This window comes from Myotis lucifugus, unplaced genomic scaffold (genome assembly GCF_000147115.1).
Source record: "Myotis lucifugus unplaced genomic scaffold, Myoluc2.0 scaffold_15, whole genome shotgun sequence".
In the NCBI taxonomy this organism is placed as follows: domain Eukaryota; kingdom Metazoa; phylum Chordata; class Mammalia; order Chiroptera; family Vespertilionidae; genus Myotis; species Myotis lucifugus.
The window spans coordinates 584385-608412 of record NW_005871063.1 but is presented as its reverse complement, the minus strand read 5'-3'; the positions used below and the strand labels follow the sequence as shown (position 1 = coordinate 608412).

The 24028-nt window shown below is 40.7% G+C and overlaps 1 protein-coding gene across 1 annotated transcript in view; it reads right to left on the bottom strand.

The window, feature by feature from the left end:
• The window catches only part of CDK14 (cyclin dependent kinase 14), a 513373-nt gene extending 489351 nt beyond the window's left edge, over positions 1 to 24022 (bottom strand). The window contains exons 1-2 of the mRNA XM_006084938.3: positions 23871 to 24022; positions 16316 to 16347 (exon numbers count right to left, since the gene is read on the bottom strand). Of these exons, the coding sequence (XP_006085000.1) occupies positions 16316 to 16347; positions 23871 to 23961 (123 nt within the window). The 5' untranslated portion in view covers positions 23962 to 24022. The remainder of the gene's footprint in view (positions 1 to 16315; positions 16348 to 23870) is intronic.
• Positions 24023 to 24028: the final 6 nt, after the last annotated feature.

Here is a 24028-nt window from a genome sequence, read left to right as displayed (position 1 = left end):
ACATCAATGTGAAAGAGAAACATTGATCGGTTGCCTCGAGTAGGCACCCCAACTGGGGATCAAACCCACAACCTAGGTATGTGCCCTGACCAGGAATCGAACTCGCAACCTTTTGGTGTCTGGGATGATGCTCCAACCAACTGTGCCCCCTGGCCAGGGCTAATTAGCATTATTTTTTAAAAGATGTCTCAAAATAACATGAATGATGAATGAAAAGGGGAAAGTCACAAAGATTAAGAAAATTACAGTGCTTTATGTAGAAATTTTTACTAAAAAAAAAATTTGAATAGTGGGGCATAACATGTTCATGCATTAAAAAAAAAGCACTGTAAACTGAAAAGAATATTCTTTAAAAGGTATTGAAAATCTTTTTACTAAATATAAAACTTTATTTTTATAAACTCCCAATTTTTCTATCTCATCTGTATTTTTTATCTTTTCATTAATAACCAAGTGTTATTTTATATTGTTAAAATATAACAGTATCAGAATTAATAACAATAAATAACTAAATTTCAAAAGTTTTCAAATGCAACCTGATTTGAGGCTGTATTGTAATCCCTGCTTTCTTAAATGCCTAAGTATGTGTCAACTGAGTTATTAGAAATAGGTTTAACAAGATTGAGCAGTAGACACAGAGACACAGGAAAAAAGTAACTTAGTTTCATTTCTGTCCCTCCCTCTACTCTCAAGATAAATGTGATTTGAAGTAAAAATAATAATGATAGGTATTACACGCGTGATCAGCACATCATACTAGCCATTGGCCTCAGAGGTAAAATGCCCAAATGGAAGTAGAAACTAGCGAGAGGCTCCCACATCTAAGTCAAATGCTTCTCAAACAAACAGCAGGAAGGGCTGGCAAATACATTCATTTTTAAAGTAAATATTAACCTAATGAGCTTGGTGACCGGAAAACTGATTCTGCTCTCTTGAGATTTTCACTTCCCTGCTCCTTGTCATCAAAAAGAAAAAGAGCCTGGACAGGTGGCTCAGTTGGTTGGAGTATCATCCATACACGAAAAAGGTTCCGGGTTCGATTCCCAGTCAGGCACATAACTAGGTTATGGGTTTGATCCCTAGTCAGGGGATGTACAGGAGGCAACCAATTGCTGTTTCTCTCTCACATGTCTGTCTGTCTGTCTGTCTCTCTCTCTCTCTCTCTCTCTCTCTGCCTCTTTCTCTCTCTCTTTCTCAAAATAAATAAACATATCCTCAGGTGAAGATAAAAAGAAAAGCCATTAAGAGGGCACAAATTCCCCTACTTCTGAGCCCAACTGGTACTGGAGAAGAATCTAAATTATGTCCTGAAATCTTCCCAACTCAACTGGAGGCAAAAGCATTAGGCCAAGTAAGTCAGATGACATGCATGACAGAACGAGTCCCTGAAAGGCAGTGGGGAGCACAGGACATCAAGTCCTTGCTTAGGGGTCGTGATTCCCTAATTGCAGAACAGGGCCCATCACTCCCAAGCATCAGCACCTCCTGCCGGCTCCTTTGCTCTGCTGCTTCCCAGGCCTGCACCAGGCGCCCAGGGGAGAAGGATGGCAGGAGCGTCCAAAAGGTCATACACAGCCTGGACCCACTGCCAGGCTGGGAGAAGGGGCACAGTGGCTGGCGCTGAACACAGTCCCCACCAAGACCAAGCAGTTTCGGGAATAAAAGGGAAAGAACGCCCAAGGGTACGGGAAGCCTGGGGAAGAGGAGAAAGAAAGAAAAAACGGGTCTGTTTTTCTCAACACCCACTTACCAATAAGAAGGCATACAAAGCATTCACTGTCTCTCTCTGTGCCCACCTAAAATCTTTCTCTTTTCTTACTGAGATGTAGATATTTATAGTAAGTACTTGCTTTGCTCAGGTAAGGCAGTTTACACCCATTGAAAGACCTTCCGACACTGTTTTCTGAACGTGCCAGTGAAAACACATGCCCACACCACTCTCATAACATCTCCCAGCAGACTGGGGATCCATGGTGCCTCATCCACCCGTTAACCTCCCATAACTTTCATTGTCCGCTGAATCCTAATGTCTCCATGGAAATTTGTATTAAACTATTACGACCAGAAGGAGGAAGCTTAAACCCTTAAAATTCCACCCAATCCCCACCCAAATACAGATAAAAACAGCAATGCAAGCAACGTATAGTAGAGTAATTTAGAAGAGACCTCCTCAGTCTCACACTATAACCAACCATGTTCTCTGCAGCAATTTAGTTAAGCTCCCTGGACATCGGTTTCCCCCGGTAACATGGGTGGAACTTGGCTCAAAAATGGCATTGGAATCTACTGCAGGAATCTTTTAATTCACTTGCTCTTACGTCTTATGAAGAAAACCATTCATCTGTTAGAATTACTACCAAACATCAGTTGCATCTTTGTAAGAACTTTAGGTCCGTCCCCCGTCTATACACCGCATATCACACATGCCGTGCCCGGGTGTTGTTTCTCCCTTCCCCGGGATGCAGCCCGGTAAAATGCTTCGCACACTCTGGAATCAAAGACTAGGTTGGAATCACAGATTAAACCCCTTTCTAGCTGAGGGGCTGTGAGCAAGCCACAACTTCAAGGAACCTCAATGTCCCTATTATCCTTTTTAATTTCCTTTGTTCAGATGTCTCCCCCATGCAGGAAACACATGTTTTACACAGCTCAGGTCATACTCCTCTGCGTACAATGGTATCTTCACTTAATGCTGCAATTTTTACTTTATGCTTTTTTACTATTTTGTACATTTTCTGCAAAGAGCATTACTTTTCTTAGTAGCAAATATTAAAAGTATTCAGTGAAAATTATGTAACTGGTAAGAAGGAAAAATTCTGAACCTGAAAAAAGTTCAGGGTGATATGCCTACGTTGCCTGGAAAAAAATTTTTTCTCAAATTGAGGGAAATGCATACGTAAAAAATATAATGAAGGAAGTAAATGGAATGCTGCAGATACTAAAAGTGAAACTGGTGTCATCCAATTACTGTCATTCATACAGGTTTTAAGATTTTCATCTTCTAATAACTGTAGAGAAATTAATGTAAAATGGAGCAGCATATCAAAGTACATGTTTATTTATCTTTTCCTTTTATGATGAAAGCACCTTTTCTTGCACATGTAACACACCATTTAGAAAAAGTAATGCAAACCTCTTGGGGAAAGTTCTGAGCTCAATTAAGGCATCTGGGGACAGGCCATATGTTATCAAGCGTTTTGCACACCTGAACCCCAATATCTAATGACCCAAGGATGCTCATTTATACAACTAAACAGTCTGCCTTTTAAGAGAAGAGAAGCAAGCACTGCAGAAACTCTCCATCATATTCACTTAAGACAATAGAAAGAAGCTATACAGCTGAGGATTTAAAATAAATGAGCACCTATAACACAAAAGAAGTCATTCACGTCTCGAATGACTATTACTAACATAGAATTTTATCTTATCAATCTTATCTCTTCCTGACCTATAACTTTTAATTAATAAAATTTTCATTAAAACTGAAAAAATAACCCTAAGCTATCCTTACTCATTTTTATATGTCGTGAAATAATGTCTACTTAGTCCTGGTTTAAAATTTTTTTATCACTGTCTTAGTTTTTCTTTTGGCTAAAATATCTTGAAAATTAATGTGATGTCAAGAAATATACAGCTGTAGAACTAGGGCTATATTTTCTAAACCAAAATTCAGGATGCATGATCTGAAATCAAGAGCTGTTCAAAAAAAGTCAGACTGCGTGTGACTGTACCAATATCCATCTTCAACCTCCTTTTAGTTCAGTTATAGATATTTTAGATGAGTGGCTATCAATCATTTTTATCATCAAAATGCACCTCTGGGATGTGGCACACTCAAAAGATAACCCTGGTAACTGCAGCAGCAGTCTTTTTAAGGTGTGACTTAGGGTAGGGGGAAGTGGAGAAGCCCACACCAAAATCTTCAGGGAGCATTTAGAAAACTCTCGCCCTCTAAGCCCATCAATGTTTACAAAACTGGTGCCATCTCTTTTTTCAAAATCCTTTAAAACAGAAGAAATAATGCTCTAAGGTAACTAAGTTATAGTCATAGCCCAGCCTTAAGGCAAGAAACAGACTAGAGGAACATATTTCAGTTTGTTTCCACCAAGATATATGTCATGGGTGATAATTTCCTACTTGGCACATTCCTTTTGGGCAAACTCTGGAATATGCCAAATGCCTGGTACTCTAACTGCAACTCAGCCCCTTTCTTCCCCATACAAGAAAATACATCAAAACACAACTGAGAAACTGACATCAATCTGCTCTACAATTTTTTAAGGAAATTATTTGCATACTCCACATGTGAACAGAGTTAGAAGAATGTGTTTGAGGTCAACTAGACTAGAATAGTAATTCCCTGATGCAAAGATACCTTCTAGAATCACACTTGGCAGTCACCTCACATGAGAGTGTCCATAGGTTGAGAGAACACAAATGAGCATATGGCACTGGCAACTGTAGGACTCCCCAGATTCTCTGTCCAATTTCAAGTACAATTTCAGTACTTATAAGTGAGATTGGCCGGCTGCAAAAAAAGTTTATCAGTGAAAAGTCAAACAAGTACTCTACCTGACACAATATCAGCTGAGTATACGATTACATGTTGAAACAATTTTTTATTTTAACTGGTTATAAGAGCCTTAAAATTTTTTCCCCACACATTCCTTACCCATGCATATAAGATTTAAATTTAAAATTTAATGAGTAGCTAGCTATTTAAAATGACTTACTCATAAAAACTATTAATCTCACTTTCAAAAATGAGTACACAATGTTGCATTATAAGACACTGTAGCAAAGAATACTGCCATATATTGAAATCATTTTTTAAATATTTAAATAAAATCCCCAAGCTCATATGCTTAAACAAAAGAAATGGGAAAGAAAAGGAAGGAAAGGGAAGGGAAGGGAAGGGAAGGGAAGGGAAGGGAAGGGAAGGGAAGGAAAGGGAAGGGAAGGGAAGGGGAAAAGGACAGAGCAGGACAGGAAGAAACGAGGGAAGGCAGGAAGAAAAAAAAGAAAAGAAAATTTAAAAACTAAAAAATAAATTGAAAGTACAGACTATGACTCCAGTCCTCAAAAAACTCTGACATGGTGAGCACACAATAGAGGACACAGGTGCTGTATTATCAAGTTGTACACCCGAAGTGTATAGTTATTAACCGAAGTGTATAGTTATTAATGTTATCTGGATAAATTTAATTTGTAACAAGGAAGAAAATCATTTGATCATAAAAAGTAAATAAAGACACTTGTTTGACCTTAATTTTTTTTTAAAAAAAGACTGATCTCTGATGGCTGAAGGTTTTTGGTCAAGGTAAACATGGTTCTCACCTTCTCCCACAACCACATCAAAAATACAGCTAAACTGCCGTAACCGGTTTGGCTCAGTGGATAGAGCATTGGCCTGCGGACTGAAAGGTCCCAGGTTCAATTCCAGTCAAGGGCATGTACCTTGGTTGTGGGCACATCCCCAGTGAGGGGCGTGCAGGAGGCAACTGATCGATGTTTCTAACTCTCTATCCCTCTCCCCTCTGTAAAAAATCAATAAAATATATTTTTAAAAAAATACAGCTAAACTATAGTAGAACAACCATCATTCAGAACAGCCTGAAATCTGGCTGAACGGAAGTCCTACAACTAGGGGATTAAAGAAGAAGCCACATTGAGACTGGTAAGAGGGGCAGAGCCTCAGAATGCACTGCATCCATGTGATTACCTGAGACCCCACCAACTTGCAGGCACACCCAAGCTGTTTCCAGTGGCTTTTCCATACAAATGGCCTGTCTTGGCTCATGCTTCAGATTTTCCTAAAATCTCTCAAACAAGCAGCATCTGGCCTCAGCATGCCCTATACATCTCACTAAGTGGCCCCAGGCCCGGCACCAGCATCAGCCATCTGCAGATTGCTTTCTAGCTCATGCCAGATGGCCCGGGACAGAACATAGGTGGTAGCTGACCTTGGCCTGCACCTCCTGGAAGGTCCCAGAGCCAGTGTACCAACTGGACAGTTTCAGAACATGTTGAAGCACCCCCCAACCTCCTCCAGAAGGGACACACTCAAAGGGTGGACTCAGCAGGCACCAGAGCCCCACTAAACTAAGTCCTGCTCTGTGGGGTGGGCCCCTGCACAGCTGATGCACTACAGCAGTCACAGCCAATCCTTACTGGTACAGCCTATTAGCCTGGGGGTAAATATAGCCCACTAATGTGCCAACAGCAATCAAGGCTCAAGTACAAGAGGAGGGTGTACACTGCCCACATGGGGGAAGAGGGTACACCTGGAGTGCCCGGCTCAAGTGACTGGAGAGGCTGTGCCACTGGGCCTTACAGGACACCTATTACATAAGGTCACTCTCCCAAGCCTGGGAGACATAGCAGCTCTACCTAATACACAGACACAAGCTCAGGAAAACAATCAAAATGAGGAGGCAAAGAAACATGTCTGAAATGAAAGAACAGAACAAAACTCCAGAGAAAAGAGCTGAACAAAATGGAGACAAGCAATCTACTAGATGCAGAGTTAAAATGATGCTCGATGAACCTAAGGGAAAAGCAGATAAACTTAGAGACAACTTCAACAGCATAAAAAAGTACATAGAAACCATAAATAAAAGAGAAAGCTGAGAATCAAAACAGCGATTTGGAATATAAGGAAGCAAAAAAATACCTAATCAGAAAAACAAAAAGAAAAAAGAACCCCCAAAATGAGGATAATGTAATGAGCCTCTGGGACAACCTCAAGCGTACCAACATTCACATCATGGGGGAGCCAGAAGGAGAAGAGAGAGAGCAAGAAATTGAAAACCTATTGGAAGGAAAGAAGGGAGGAAGGGAGAGAGGGAGGGAGGAACGGAGGGAGGGAAGGAGGGAAGCTTCCCTAACCTGGTGAAGAAAATAGACATACAAGTCCAGGAATCCCAGAGAGTTCAAAACGAGAGGAACCCAAAGAGTCCCACACCAAGACACATCATAATTAAAATGCAAAAGTTAGGCACTTCTGGCACCAGGAAGACTATCACCATGAAGTTCAACCCCTTCGTGACCTCAGACCGCAGCAAAAACCACAAACGCCACTTCTGTGCCTCCTTGCACACACACGCCGAAAGATCATGTCCTCCCCGCTCCAAGGAGCTTCGGCAGAAGTACAACATTCGCTCCATGCCCATCCGAAAGGATGATGAGGCCAGGTGGTTCAAGGACACTACAAAGATCAGCAAATCGGCAAGGCAGTACAGGTGTGCAGGTGTACAGAAAGAAATGTCATCTACATCGAGCGGGGGCAGAGTGAGAAGGCTAACGCACACCCGTCCTCCTGGGCATTCACCTGAGCAAGGTGGTTATCATCAGGCTACCACTGGACAAAGATCGTAAAGAAATTCTTGAATGCAAAGCCAAATCTCAACAAGTTGGAAAGAGAAAGGCAAATATAAGGAAGAACTTGTTGAGAAAATGCAGGAATAAATATAACCTGTTCTGCAAGCTCGGTTTAGCTGTAGGTTTTTAGCCTGGTGTGTATTCCTTTGAAACTTGTCTCTGGAATATTTCTTCCCTTCCTGGTTTGGTATTAATATGTGGCTCTATAAATCTATTGTTGCTGTTTTGGTTAATTTTATGAATAAACATTAGAAATGTTTCTTTAAAAATATGCAAAAGGTTAAAGACAAAGAGAAAATCTTAAAAGCAGCAAGAGAAAAGTAGTTAGTTCCCTACAAGGGAGCTCCCATAAGTGCTGATTTCTCAACAGAAACTTTGCAGGCCAGAAGGGAGTGGCAAGAATTATGCAAAGTGATGAAAAGCAAGGATCCATGACCAAGATTACTCTACCCAGCAAAGCTATCTTTAAAATTGAAGAACATTTAAAGAGCTACCCAGACAAAAAAAAAAAAAAAGCTGAAAGAATTTATTATCACCAAATATTGCATGAAATGTTAGTCTTCTTTATAAAAAAGAAAATTTTTTAAATTATCAAAAATATGAAAAAATGGCAATAAATACATACCTATGAACAATTAAATCTAAAAAACAAAATAAATAAGCAAGCAGAACAGAAACAGACATATACATACTGAGAACATTTGGATGGTTGCCAGATGGGAGGAGGGTTGGAGAATGGGTGAAAAAGGTGAAGGGATTAAGTACAAATTGGTAGTAACAGAATAGTCATAATATAATCAATAGTCTAATAACTATGTATGTATGGTGTCAGATTTATAAGTTACCTGAAACTAATAAAATATTATATGTCAACTGTAATTGAAAAATAAAAATGATTACCAACCCCCCCCAAAAAAAAAAACCTGACTCTTTACTTAGCCGATTGCAATTATCATTATAGTTCCTAGCATAAGAGCTATCTCAAATACAACCAAGCAATTTGAAGATCTGTAGATTATAAATAAGTGGCTCAAATTTCAGTCAGAAGGAAAATGGGTGTGTTGAACTCCCTGTAGCTGGGCCCATTTTGTACTTGTTGAAGGAAATCATAAGTGCCTCGGCTGTATGAAGAGACTTCCCACACCAAAGGTCAGCTTTCTGCAAATGAATTCCAACATGCGAATCAAAGCACTGCCCCAAAGGGAACACCAGCCACCTTCCTACAGGCGAATGGGCCTGTCGCTGGGATGCGCGGTGCTCCGGAAGGGAAAACAGACACTATTCATGCCTTCCACTTCTGCAACATTCTGTCTTTTGGGAATTAAGGAAGATGAAAGTGACTAATTCTCCCAAATGTCATACATTTTGCATTTTGTGACATGAACTTCCTCTCTGAATCTTTATGGCACTACCCAGACATTCTAGGCACTGTCTGGGACTAGACATAATTATGGCAATTATGCCTACCATAATTAGGGAGATGGCAAATGTGATCAAACTGAAGGAAACACTGAAGCACAGAAAGTTTCAAGCCTCCGAACATTTCAACTACATTTCCAATGAGAGAATTAAGGAGGAAGTCAAGTTCTCTTTCAGTCAGTCACCCAAAATGTTGGATTTGAAACGTAAGGACTTACTGGCATAATGAGAACAATCTGTAAATTTCTAGACATCTTACATGGGATAGGTCATATCTTCCAGGGCTGGCAGACACGGACCATGGTGAAAATAAAATAGGATATACAGTTATATAAAATCTTACTCTAAAGAGTAACACTGTGTCTATGCCCAGGCCCCACACCACAAGATAACAGGAACTGGTCCGCCTATAAATGTCAGTGGATAAATTCTCTGAACCTGGCTAGACTGAGAGTCAGGTTGAGAGCATGTCCAGAGTCTCACACAGACCAGACATCAATAAACCCCTGATGCACAAATCTCTGAAGTGAAGTGAAGGAAGTATCATGACAAGAAAAACATTTTGGGAAGAGTAACAGATGGAACCATGAGTGACGTCAATTAAGAGGTTATTGGGATAAAATAGGTAAAAGAGATAACGTCTTGAACTGAGGTCATGGGAGCTTGAATGACAATGAAGACACTGAAGTCAGAAATGACTGTTTGATAAGGTGGAAAGATGGGCAAAAGATAGATCATGAGAGGCCTTGAAAGCCAAGCTAGGAGTGTGGACTTGAATCTGTAGCTGACAGGAAGCTTTTACTAAAGTATTCGGCTATTCGGCGGGTGAAGAGCCTGATGTGTATTTCGTATCTGTCATTCAGCTGGAACTGAAGGCAGGGAAGCCAGTTAGATCACGGCAAGTCCAGGCAGGACAGGATGAGGCTGAATGTGCACCTCAGCGGTGGGAATGGAGATGGCACGGGGACAAGGGCCAATGCCTGGGTTTAGGGCTCGGGGGATGGTGTCACGTTTTCGCCTTGGAAAACCATGTGGCTGTTACAGCCAGTCACAGAGATAGGAAAGAGAACGGGTGCAGGTTTAGGGAAAATGAGAATCAGTAACATTTTGTAAGTGCTGAGACTGAGGTGACCTTGAAAGGCAGAGGCAGAAGCATCTAGTGGGCAGCTGGACCTCACGGTGTGGCGTTCAGAAAGCTGAGTCAGCCACACTGACGTGAGTATAATATTACGGGGCAGCCAGAAGCAAGGGAAGGACAAACCCCTCGAGGGGGGGCATGAAAACATGACCACAGAGGACGGAGGGTTTCCGGTATGATGAAAGAGATGGGGAACTTCACCACGCTCAGGGCCTATGGTGTAACACCTAGACACAAAGGAAGAAACAGAAAATGTAGATAAGAAAGACTCAATTATACCATTTCTGGCATGGAGGGGAGAGGAAGGAATCAAGAGGAGAGGAGGAACTAGCCTAGCACGGAAAAGACAACCCTCCTCCAAGATGGGGTGGGGGTGGGAAGTAAGATTGGAGCAAAGGAAGGTACACGGGTGGGCGAGGTGCTGATGCCTAATAGCGTTAAGTGTTGTAAGAAGGTGGAGGGAGTTACGAGTTGCACTTTTTCCACCAAAAAATTCCTATGTTGAAGTCCTTTAACCCCCAGGGCTTTTGAATGTGATCTTATTTAGAAACAGGGCCCTTTCAGATGTAACTGGTTAAATTAAGATGAGGTCCTACTGGAGCAGAGTGGGCCCCTAATTCAGTTTGACTGATGTCCCTATAAAAAGGGGAAATATAAAACTGAGGGAAGACGATGTGCAGAAGCCAAGGGAGAAGGTGGCCATCCACAAGGTAAGGAAAGGCGCTTGGAATACATCCTTCCCTCACAGACCTCAGAAGAAACCAACCCTGCCGACACTTCGATTTCAGACTTCTGGTCTCCAAACTGTGAGACACTCCATTTCTGTCGTTTTAAGCCACCCAGTTTGTAGTGAATTTCTATGGCAACTCTAGCAAACTAATACAGAGGGAAAGTCATCTACTTAAAGGAAGGAGGGTTGCTAGGAGGTCTGGGGAGAGTGGAAAGGTTTCGGCAGGAACGAGGCCAGCCACACAGTGTGCACAGCTGCCTCAGGTGCCAGCTGAGGCTGGAGACGATAAATGTACTTACGCTGTGGTGTGATTTCCTCCAGCAGCTCTTGGCAAGAAAGGAAAAGACGCCAGTTCAAAATCAAGGGCTGGCAGAGTCTATTACAAGCAACGTACAAAGGGGCAAGGCTATTGAGGATGCTGGCAAGAGAGTGATGCGCCATAAATGAACAGGGAAGCAGGGGATGGACTGTGGGCTGGAGGAATGGGACAGCGCAAGCAAAGGAGGGGTTCCCTGGAACCTGGAAGCCAGCGACGAAGAAGAGACAGAGGGAGTGCAGCCGGAGTGAGAGGGCTAGGAAGGGAAGGTTATTCCTGGGATTTATTATTTTTAAATATTTTTTTAATTCAAAGAGGAAGGGAGAGAGAGAGAGGTAGAAACATCAATGATGAGAGTGTATCACTGATCAGCTGCCTCCTGCACACCCCACACTGGGGATGGAGCCCACAACCTGGCTCATAGGTCGAAGCTCAACCACTGTGCCATGCCGGCCAGGCTGGGATTTATTACTTTAGATGAGAAAGTCAGGGAAGTCTGAAGTGAGACCCTTGTATACAATGCATACATCATCCACACAGACCCTGAGGCCTCCAATGATGATGGTTGGGGTGAGAAAAGACTGCAACAACTTCCACTACCCTCAATGGATGGAAAAGAATGACCAGGAATATCCCCAAATTGTATTTGTACCTAACCCCTGGACTCTAGTTCTCATAAAAATCACCGCCACATTTATCATTGCAGGTCAGTGTTATAGTTACATCTTTATACAAAATAGCCAAGAGGGGCATGGACTAGAAGCTGAAAGCAATGGATACTGCCCCCATCCATCTCACAGAACGATCACATTCAGCAGACAGGAAGCAAGTTAACCTAGAAGAAGGTACTTGAAGAAGTTACAGTTCAAATGTAAAAATGTGAAGCTATTTAGTAGGCTTTGTACACACTTTTCTAGCATATAAAAAATAAAATAGCTAGAAAATAGCAAAATGTGTTGGCAGTCTCTTATACTTCACAAACACGAAATAACTGAGCAGAGTGAAGAACAATTAGAAAACTTCATAAGTGACCACCTTTTTTTTTTTTTTCCAAACAAATAAGTGCTTAACTATCTGGATCATATACCATAAACAAATAAAACTCTTCACATTTAAAAGGTTTATTTTAGTCACTGAAATTTCTGTATTTCTCCCCAAAGAGCCAAGCATAGTCAACACTTTGTTCTGACAACTTATCTGAGCTAAAGTAACCGAGGCATGAAGCAGAACTAAAACTACACGGTTTAAACTCAATTTATGCACAAGAACCATTCATGAATTGCTGTGGCTTTCGACTTTTCCAACTCTTTCTATACACATCTATGTATACTTAATTGGAACTTTTGCTCCCAAAGTTCAAAAGGTTTTCTGTGTGGTAATTTTACATTGGGGCAGATTAACTGTATTTCTGAACTTTCACATTTTAGGTATTATTATTATTATTATTTTAAAAACAAATAAAATTGTAAAAAATAAGATTCAAAAATTTTCCAGAAGTCATAGTATAGCTATTGTTAACTGCTCCAGGAGGAATGGACCCACTCGGGGGACATGCCATGCCATTTATTGCGGACCAAAGGTGAGAAAGGAACTTGGAAAGTTCTGTAATAGTATCACAGTTATGAAGTTGACACTTACTGGCTCCCATCACCATGTCACCAAAAACATTGTATCCACTTAAAACTATGACACAAAATAGCAATGTTCTCTCATCCTTCAATGGGGCTTAACCATTTGTTTCTCCAACAATTATTTATTTGGCCCCTTCATTTTGGCCATGTACTGTGTCAAACACTGAGGCTCCAAAGATCAAAAAGTTCGGGGGCGGAAGGGGGAGTTTTGTGGGGAAAAGACAACAAAAGAATAAACTAAAACCGATAAAATTTTACTTGGGATATCCTTATAGATGATTAGTCTGTCTATATCAAATGTGCAGATTAAACCCACAGAACATAAAATGCTTCATATTTTAATCAGGACCCAGATGCACAATGAATTCAGAGCAAAATGGTCATCCTTAGAACATCTTCTCTCCAAATATGATGACTTCAACAAAATTCCCTTTTCCAACACAACTACCTATCAATGTAACCATCTGAGGCCCTCAACACTTAATTTCCAAAGTGCCTCTCATTTTCTCTCTACAGCAAGCATTAGAAGGCAGTTTCTGAATAAATTCCGGGCTGGTTATGAAAATTAATAAATTCCAGTCAGGGTATTGCAGCCTATTTAAGAACAAGTAAATAAGCATATTTTTCAAATAGGTCTATATTTTTTTCTTCTCCATTCAAGGTCAAACATGTACACACCCTAGAAAAATCCTCTATGTAAACCAAGGAGTTGCAACTAGACTCCAGCTCCAGGCGTTCTGTAGGAGGCCACAGAGCCAAGGAGCTCCAGCTCAGAAATGCTGAGAGGGAGAAAAGCTGCCACACCCCAATGCCTATCTACCTGGTAAGATGCTGACCCAGCCCCGGGTTTTAAGATTCAAATCCTAAGATCACAAAGCAAGTTCCAGAAAACTTCTATCGCTATAATCTGAAGATGACCTTAGAAGTCACTGACTTCCGGTTTATATAATCACAGATCTGGGGCTCTTTTCTGATCTTGGTAAAATTGTAATTTTAAGTTGATTGTTACGTAGAATTCTATCATACATTTAAACATAAGAAAGCAACCTGAAGGTGACAGTCTAACTGATTGGTTTTACAAATGAGAAATTGAGCCCTGGGTAAATTAAATGACTTGCCCGCTAGGTAGGAACTGGCAAATGACAATTCGCATCGTCTGACACTCAGTTCAACACTTGCTCTCCTTATTGGCAACAGATATTGACTCTTATTCAATAGTTAGTTATTGGCTGTTAACCATGTGCAAGACTCCCATGTGCACAAAGCTGAATGCAGTCATCCTCAGACCGACCTGGAATGACCTGCAATGTAGTAGGTTTTAGACAATCGTTTTAGTCTTAATTGATATGCAAATCATCACACAAAAGCTTATACGGAATTCTAGTGGAATATCTGAAATAACTCTCCTCATAGCTCTAATTCTTTATTTCGAACTAAATCAACCTTGTAGCCTGCTTCCCAACCCCAACTACAGAAGGTGGATGTCATGGTGAGAGCATCAGTGAGGAGGAGGAAGAGGAGGAGGAGGAGGAGGAGGAAGAAGAAGAAAAAGACAAGGACAACGATAATACCAATAATGAGACATTTCCTATGTGCCCATCACTGTTCTGGAATCTTGACCCTTAGTTGATTTAATCCTCACAATTTTGTAAAAGGCTTGGAAAGAGTCAATCAAGTGATCTTGAGAAGGTGGCTAAGTGAGGGTTTCCTTATACCCAGGCAGCCTTTACTAGTGCTGCCTCCCAGGCTGCTGACATGGGTCTTCCCTGATTAACTGGAAACTCCAGGCCCTCCAGACCTGTTTCTCCATCTGTGAAATGGTGATGTGGGCCACGTACCCTCCAACGTCTCTTCCAGGGGTAGCATTCTGAGATCTACTGGTCGGAGGTATTTAACCAATCTCTTGTGGCACCGAGGAAGGAAAACACTTTGTACAAGCTAAGGATAATTTTCCCCAAATTACAAAATCCAGACTTTGTGCAGAGGTTTTAGGGTCATGGAGGGTGGGTAGTTAGTGGGTCTGGTATATACATCCTTAACTTTCATCTAGGCTCCAGCCTTACCTTATTTTGAAAGCCACATGTCACAGCCACATGGCAGCGTAACATACAATCATTAACAATGGCATTTAAACAAGAGGTGTTTTACATGGCTAACGATGATTAGTAGTCCCGTGTAAAAATATAGGAGAGTAACATGTGTGGTCCAGGTGAGAAGGAAAAGAGCCGGCTATAATATGTGGGCTGTGGTTTTCCGCTTGTTTCTTAACATGAGGAAAGAAGCAAGAAGAACTTTCAACAGTGGTTGCAACTGGCTAATAGGATCTGGGAGACTTTGCCTGCTCCTTTTTCTTATTTTTCTTTTTTATGAGAGCTCACATTACCTCCCCAATTAGAGGGGAGGCTTTTCTTTATAAAGAGAAAAAAGGTGCCCAATATTCTCACATTGATTTCTTCTGAGAAAGAAGAAAATACTCTCCTACAAACATCTCAGTCACCCTGCTGAAATTCCAGAAATACGGGTTTAGAGAACATCATGATTACTACTGCGGACGGACGGACGGGGAAGAGAAGATTCCTCTACTGCCTCAGGTCTAGAGGAACTAAGTGTTACAGGATGTTTCAGGAAGGCTGGCAGGGGAAGTGGCTTTGGAGTCCAGGGACACAGCTTTGCAGAGCTGGGCCCGGGAAAAAGAACAGGTGCAGCAGACGAAGCAGCCGACCGTGAGAGCCAAATGACGCCAGCCCCATCCAGAAATCCCGGTCTGGAGCAGGTTCTCCCTGAGCGGTCCGCCCTGCGCCACCGCCGGCCACGTGGCCAAGGGGACTTGCCAGGCTCACCCACGTCCTTTCCTCTCTGAAGCCCGAGAGCAGAGGGCGACAGGTAACATCTTTCATGGGATCTGCCGCGGTGAACCACACCAAACGAATCTAGGCTTTCATTCGCCTTCAGGATAAGCCCATCGTACAGGCACATCTGTGTTCATAGAAAAACATGTAATATGTATATACGTATACACATGTGGCCCAGTTCACAACACAGATCAAGGGCCGTGGCTTGGGATGGCAACAATGAAACACCACTTTATAGCACTCTTGAGAACGTTTTGAAAACACATTATTTCTCTGGTGATCCCCACCAATACAGGAAAAAGCTCAGGAAAGAGTACAATTGAAAAATCACATTCAGAATGCTATTAGTTACCTCTGCCTGACTCAACCAGGCTCTCTTGCTGCGGCAGGTAGAGAAAGACGGGTCTGATACACAAAGAACAGGAAAACTAGAACGGGAAAAGTCAGCTGGTCCTCTGGGAGTCTGACAGACAATACGTGGCGTCAACATGGCATCGCACCCTGATCCAGAGGGGGTGTGCGAGGGCGCGGCGGTGCCCAGCAGCTCCAGGCTGGCCCCGAGCACGCCCAGCACACCGGGCTGGGCCAGCACTGCCACCGGCAAGGCAGCACCACCAAGGCCTACGGGGGTCTTCGCGTGTTTGTTCATTTAAAAAGACATATTTTTGTTCACTCATTCAACTGATTTAAAATTGACAAATAATACAGTGTAACTAAAGAGATATCACCTCTTGTTGGTTTCTTTTTTAAGGCTTTTTTTTTCTGTTTCTAAGTGTGAAGTTGGCACCTATTGGCTTTACTTGGCAGTAATTAAATACATCTAACATTAGATAAAGAAATTTAACCTACCTCATCAAAGGTGGTGTCGTCTTTCTTCAAAGCTATAAAATAAAAAAAGGAAAGGAAACAGTTATTGTGAGACATCTCAAAAAAGAGGCCAAGTATCTAAGTTCTAGAAAACAGAGAAAAATACCAAAGCAGTATGGTGTTTTCATTTCAGAAAGTAAAACTGTACCCCAACCTGAATAACAATGTTACGATACAAAGAGGAAAACTGCAAATGGGAGAGAGAATTGCACAGCATGCATCTTTGTGAACACTCTCATACATATGTAAATGAGACTGTCCTCCCAAGTATGGAAAAGAAGTATGCATATCCTTCCCCTACCTCTTCTGTTGTAGGAAAATGTTTAAATGAAAGTATGAAAAAAAAATCAAAAAATAAGATTAAAGAAATTTCCCCTTAAAACTCTGGGTTTTAAGCATATATATTTACGCATGGTTTAGGGACCTCCCAGACCAACTGTTAGGATGACACCCACTCTTCACAGGGCCCTGAATGAGATTTTCATACTGAGAAAAATTTAAGTATGGTGATGAAAGACCAAGCACGTACAATAAGCACTGCAGCTACATAATTCAAACATTTCAACATGAGAAACTGTATAACAAAACATCAACAAAGGAAACAATGCATTCAGAATATTTATAGGAACTAGTGAATACCTGAAATTTATTTTAAATATATATATGGCTTCAGAACTGAAAAAGAGAAAGAGGAGTATTTCATGCATAGTTGGCAAACACCTCGTTCCGTAAATCCTACAATTACTTAGAATGTTTCATATTAAGGTAATGCAGAAAGTAGCTAATTTAAATGAAACCACCCGTTGGGAGAGATGTTTCCAATTTATAGAACTGTGCATAGGCGTTTACTGGTCTACACTGGATAGTTCTCCAGCTAGAAATACTTGGGTAGCTCTTACCTGGAAAGCCATGTTCGGACAAAAGCAATGGAAAGCAAATTATTTTGGCAATTAAGCTCCGAGAGAAGTCATGTGACTAAGCTGAAGTTATCATATCAAAGCTTACATGGTATAGTCTAGCAATCTTTAAAAGATTATTTTTCTGTTTCATACTAAAAATTTGTCTCTTTAAAACATCAGTAAGTATGTGGTTATGGTGGTGCCATTAAGGGGAATGAGGGCAGGTTGAGGGAGATAAAATGTTTCTGAAAGTTTAATTCTTAGCCTTCCCCTTTTGCCTAAGAAACTGATCTGGAATAGATTCCTCTACTTCCTTTAATTTTGAACAATTTCTTCTGAATGGAAAATTAAAAGAAAAGTCCTATTGTCCCAGTCTCAAATGGCTTCTCTCACATTCAATTACACATATTTTATTATGTATTTTGTTAAATTTACATTAAATCTTAAATAACCTATTTTGATCGAAATACATATACAAGATCCTAGGTGTTCTTGATAGCTAGGGTTAGTTCTGAATGGTTAAATTTTAATTTAGAATGTAAAACTTCTCATCTAGAAGGCTTTCTTTAAATACCGGTCAACAATGTTACTAGACTATACCCTTCACTCCCTCAACCCAAAGCATGTCCTTTAATTAACATACATGACTAGTGATTCTGTTATAAAATATTAGTGACCTACATAAATTAAATATAGACAAATGGTTTCATCTAAAAAAAATATTTGGAATAGAAATGATTAGCTCATTGATTTCAAATGCAAAGTCAACTATTGTCCAGCCTCAGACCTAGCACATTTAACGAAGATTAATGGAAATCATTTTGAGGCTGCCAGACAAGATACAAACAGCAGCAAGCTTACAATTCACAGTACAAATTTTTATATGTATTTACTTTGGACATGATAAAAGTTCTGGAAATTTAGCCATGGTTTTTCTTACGCAAAGCATCCAATAAGAACTAGAGTTGAGCCCAGCTGATGTCTCAGTGGTTGAGCGTTGACCCATGAACCAAGAGGTCACGAGTTCAATTCCTGGTCAGGGCACATTCCAGCATTGCAGGCTTCATCCCCAGTAGAAGGTGTGCAGGAGGCAGCTAATAAATGATATTTCTCTCTCATTAATGATTCTATCTCTCTTCCTTCCTCTGTCTCTAAAAATCAATAAAAATATATTTTTTAAAATAATTAGAATTGATACTATCCCTTAGGGAATTGCAAATATGAAATGAAGACCCTGAAGTTGAGAGATGAAGAAAACAGAAAATCAGAATTCTTCAACACCCAGTGTGGACTATTTCCTTCTTGTTCCCTCCCTCCCGCCCTCCCCCCCCCCAATTCCTCCACATTCTGGATAATGATGTGGGGTCTGTAGATAAAAAGAGGAAATAGAAGAGGAAATTCTAAGATATAAGAGCAGGAAGCCAGATTCTCTCCCCTACACATTATTCTTGAGTCCTGGATACTACAAGATACTACAAGGGAGAACCAAGAAGTCTATGGCTTCACTGAAACCCTCTATTGCTAGACTGACACCTTACACGGAAACCTTGCCCTGAACAACAGTTAATAGTAACAACAAAGGCCAATTAAAGGTGTCATTTCCAAATATTTATCAGGTCACTGATGACCTAAACAAGCATACAACATCTCATTATTGATTACATTCCGATTGTCATTAGTCATTCACATAAATGTAAGCCCACAATTGTCTTCATAGATACCATGGAATAATAAGCATATTACATGTTTCTGGGTTAACAGCGGGGCATGTATTAAGCCATTTAATATAATCAGACTTCTATTCATTCTTCTGCTCAGACATTGCTTCCTCTAGAAAGCATTCCATGATCTCACCAAGACTAAAGAGATACCCATCCTATGTTCTCCAACAGCAAATTATGCCAATCTTCAAGGTAGAATTTTTCACTATACACATAGTCTATGCCCCTTCATTGGCCTGTCTTTTCTTAAAGTCATGAGGACAAGGACCAGTATCAATGCCAGCATAATATCTAGAACATAGCATGTACTCAATAATTAATCAGTTGTTGAATTAATGAGTTATGTATCTCAATGGCAAAAAGACAACACCTTACATTTGAGACACTCTAAAGTTTTGGCATATGAAAACCATACACTATGCTCTCTTATGAAAGGATCCTTGATATGAATTCATTTCATATTTTTCAAATTAAAATCCTTTAAAATGACATTGAGAGAGGGACAACAGCTAAATTTTGTCTCACCCTTTCTTACATTTCTCTTACATTTCTGTTTTCTGACAGAATGGACTTATCAAATGACAACTAGATTCTAGAGTTACACACTTTTAGCACAAGGTAACGAACCCAAAAATTCAGTGTAACCACAGACTCTTCCTTTTACTCAGTTCTCCCAAAAAACTCTTCTAAAGAAATGGTATACGTGGGTTTCATCTCAAATATCAAAGAGTATTAACTTCCTTTCTCTAGGAGAAAATCCAAATAAGGGTGAAGAAATGCATTCATATGAATATGATGAAATGTCAGTTTGACCTTACTCTTATACCAGATATTACAGAAAGGCTTTCGCCTCCTAGACCAGCGGTTCTCAACCTGTGGGTCTCGACCCCTTTGGGGGTCGAATGACCCTTTCACAGGGGTCGCCCAAGACCATCGGAAAACACATATATAATTACATATTGTTTTTGTGACTAATCCCTATGCTTTAATTATGTTCAATTTGTAACAATGAAAATAAATCCTGCATATCAGATATTTACATTACGATTCATAACAATAGCAAAATTACAGTTATGAAGTAGCAACGAAAATAATTTTATGGTTGGGGGTCACCACAACATGAGGAACTGTATTAAAGGGTTGCGGCATTAGGAAGGTTGAGAACCACTGTCCTGGACTAACATTCAAAACTAAATAAATAAACCAAAGCACTTGTATGCATGCATATTGGCATGACCAATGGACACAGACACTGGGGTGGTGGGGGCTTGTCCTAAAGGGTGGGAGTGGTGGGGGGTCAATCAGGAGAAAAAGGAGACATATGTAATACTTGAAACAATTTATAAAAAAAAACACAATAACCACTAGCAAAAAAATAAACTAACTAAATAAATTTCTATATAAACTTTCTAAAAAATTAACAAATTCCCATTTGTCTTTGTTTATGCTAGCCTAAATTTAAAAAACAAAACAAAACACGAGACAACTATAGCAATTGTTAAATAAATCAATACACAGACACTATGTAGCAGTAAACCATAAATACTAATGAAATTCAATTACACCCATATTATAAAAGAACCACAGCTGTATAACAGTCACTCCCTGGCAGATGTCGTAAATCAGAGTGCCATGGCTTGAAAGCCAACGTGTTTTATTAGACCTTCTACAATACAGTAATCTCAGATCAGCTGTATTTGAGATGGGCAGTGACAAAGTTGGCATGGTCTTTCACGTAGGCATAAATTACACATTAGCACTGCCACTTTCATGTAGTCAGAATTATTATTAATAAACATTGATTGGATATCACCTACTTTCAAAATCACCCTTATTTTCTGTAGCTGAATGATTAATACTTCCTATGGCTAAACAAAAATACTGTACATTTTATCACATAACAAGCTACACTTTTGAATCATACTAAAAAAGCAAAATAAAGTCAGTATGTTCATTTCTAAAGCCATCACAGATTGGTTAAAGTGAATGAATATGTTGTGATATTGGATTCTTCAACAGGAATAAACATGTATTCTTTGATCTCCTCAAGAAGTACCCATGAAGAAAGGAGAAAGATAGAAGATAAACAAAGTAATGGAGGAATAGTAGCCTCCAGAAATGATCTCCATCATGTGACACATATTGCACTAGATATTTTATGTATTTTTATCTGATTTAATCTTCACAACAACCTTAAGAAAATTTACAAATGAGTACTCTGGGGTTTGGGGAAATTCTGCTAGTTGCCCAAGGTACACAACAAGCAGAAAAAAGGGGGGTTCAAAACCCCCTTTAACTAATTAATTAAACCCCTAAACAATTAATGAACAAATCCCCATTTGTCTTTGTTTATACTAACCTAAATTTAAAAGAAAAAAACCATGAGACAACTATTGAAATTCCTAAATAAATCAATACACTGACACTATTTAGCAGAAAACCATAAATACTATTGGAATCACCTACTTTCAAAGAAATGACATTTCTTCATATTCATTTGAATGCACTTCTTCCCCCTTATTTGGATTTTCTCCTAGAGAAAATATTTGAGTCCAACTCCAAAACCTATCCTGTTTTCAGGCTAGCTCTACTGTAAAGTCAGGGGCCACTTCTTCCCTTATTTCTCTTGCTTTCCACCAGAAGATCAATTATGTCAGTATGATGCAATCACAAATAATGATAACATATTGTGAGCATCTATTGAGTATTACATACCACACAGGACCTCATATGTATTATTCCACTAATGCCCATAACAAAATTGATTTGTACACAAAAAACTGAAGCTCAGAAGTTGAGGGACCTGTCCAAGGTCATTCAGCGACAAGTAGCAACACCAGAAATCCCTAGTCTGTGACACACAGCCCACAACACCCTTTACCTATGTACTATATAATTCCATCGTAAAACCTCAACTCCACAGCCTCCAAGACCTTAAAAATCCTTAACTAATCAGATCGATTTCATTGATTTTTGATTTTGCAAACACAACATCAAGAAAATATATGGATAACAAAGGTTCATTTTTCTGTAATGCTACTTGGAATAAATGTCTTGGGCTTAAATCATAATCACTTTAAATCTCTTTATCTCCTTTTACAGTATTCCAGAATGAGATAGGCTATTCAGAATCAAGACTTTCCATCAATACAATAATCAGTTATGTTTACTGCACTGTACTGTTTCCGAAAGGAAGTAAAATCTACTAGATCTTCGAAGGCATTTTAACAAGAGCCAGAATCAAAAGGAGTTTCACATCACTAAATCTCAGGAAGCTAGAAAATCCAATTAACTATACTGCCCCATTTGACAGCACTGCAGTTCATCTAAATGTTACTGATTGTCGATCAAAACCTTGAAATTATTTAAACATAAGGAATTTTTATATTAATGTCCTTGGTTTCTTACTGAGATTCAATTGCAATGAATTATTTAACAAAAAAACTGGAAGGGCTCCAACAGAGTCATTAGCATTAGTAAATATACAGTTAATGTGTTTTAGAACAGGGCTTAATGGACTGCAGACCGCCTCCGTGATGGTCCGGGTGGGGGGCTGACACATCCTCCTTAATAATGAGCACCAGCTCCACACCTTGTCCCCTTCACTCTTCTTACTTCCAAGCTTCATTTGAATGTACAGACTCTTCATAGGCATCCCTAGCTGTAAAAGTGAAACTGCAAATAGCCAGTGCATGTAATGCATAAAACCGGGACTAAATACTGGGTCCACACAGTAACTTTACAGTCATCTTGGGAAAGATTCGGTACCCCCATGTGAAGTTTTAAGTTAAAGGAAAACTAAATGTTGGCCCATGTTTTGTTTTACTGGGAGAAACTTTACATGTTTTCCAATGCACTTATATCATGATTTTTTAAATCAGTGGATAGAAGGATGACAACAATACTCATGTGCACTCCAGGTTTTTATTTTGAAGAAACGCTTGCTTAGTTCCCATTAACACTTTCATTAACGGGGATGACACGTTAAAAAAAAAAAGTGAAACGAAGGCTAGAAGTCTTCTTAGGATTTTTAGTGCTAGCATGATTTTCTTGCTGAAAGCAGTTAGCTGTCTAAATGAAAGTTATGTTAGGTGCCAGCCACTGTGTGAAGGTTTAAAGGGGTTTTCTATGGCCAACCCTAGAAATCTAGCAAACCCATTCCACGTGATACTGTTGTCACCCAGCTACAGTCTGTCACATGAATTTATTCTTAAATGTTCAAGCATTTCTCGGTCGGTTTTTATTTGTCGGTTGGTTGGCTGGTTTAAAAGACAATACTAGCCCTGGAGCTCTAACACATGGAAGAAGTTCTGGAGACATTCCTGAATGTCCTGGCAAGTTCACAGCGCGCATTTCCCTGCAGCAATGGGAAAATTCAGAGACCTCGGGACGGAACACCCAAATTTCGCTTTCGAGGACATGAGTCCGGAACAAAAGGTCCCCAGGTACCTGTCCCACTTCCCTTTAGGTTCGCTGTGTTAAACAATGCCAGGGCACAACGCAACGTCTCACCAATTTCCAAAGCCCGATTATTACCTAAACACCCCAAACCAACACCGCCTGCGCGCACAAAATAACAACTGACCCACGCAGCCGCCCAGTCCCCCAGCGGCGGGGGCAGGGGCGTCCCCTCGCCGGTCCCCCCGCGGGCGCGAAAGCCCGAGCGGTAGCAGCGAGGACGGGAAACCCAAATTGTAGGCGTACAATAACCCACAAATGAAACCCCAGACCCTGAAGGAAAGGGGTGTCGCCAGCCTCCCCCAGGTCCCGGACGTCGTTCCCTCCATCATTGGCGCGGAGCTCAGCGCACCCCACGCGAGCCAGGGCTGCCGAGGCAGCGCCGGTGCCAGAAGCGCGGGGCAGAAGGAGCGGACGCCGGGGGCGCCGGGCCAAGCGCCCGGGCAGCGCGCCACTCACCGATGCGACTGAAACTCTCCGACAAAGTTCTCCGCAACTTCTTCATCTTGCCGATCTTCTCGGCCGGCTGTGCTTCAATGAGGTCGCACATCTGGGCGACGCCGGGCCACGGCAACTTCCCCAAACTGGTCCAGAACGGAGCGCAGACAACGGCGAGA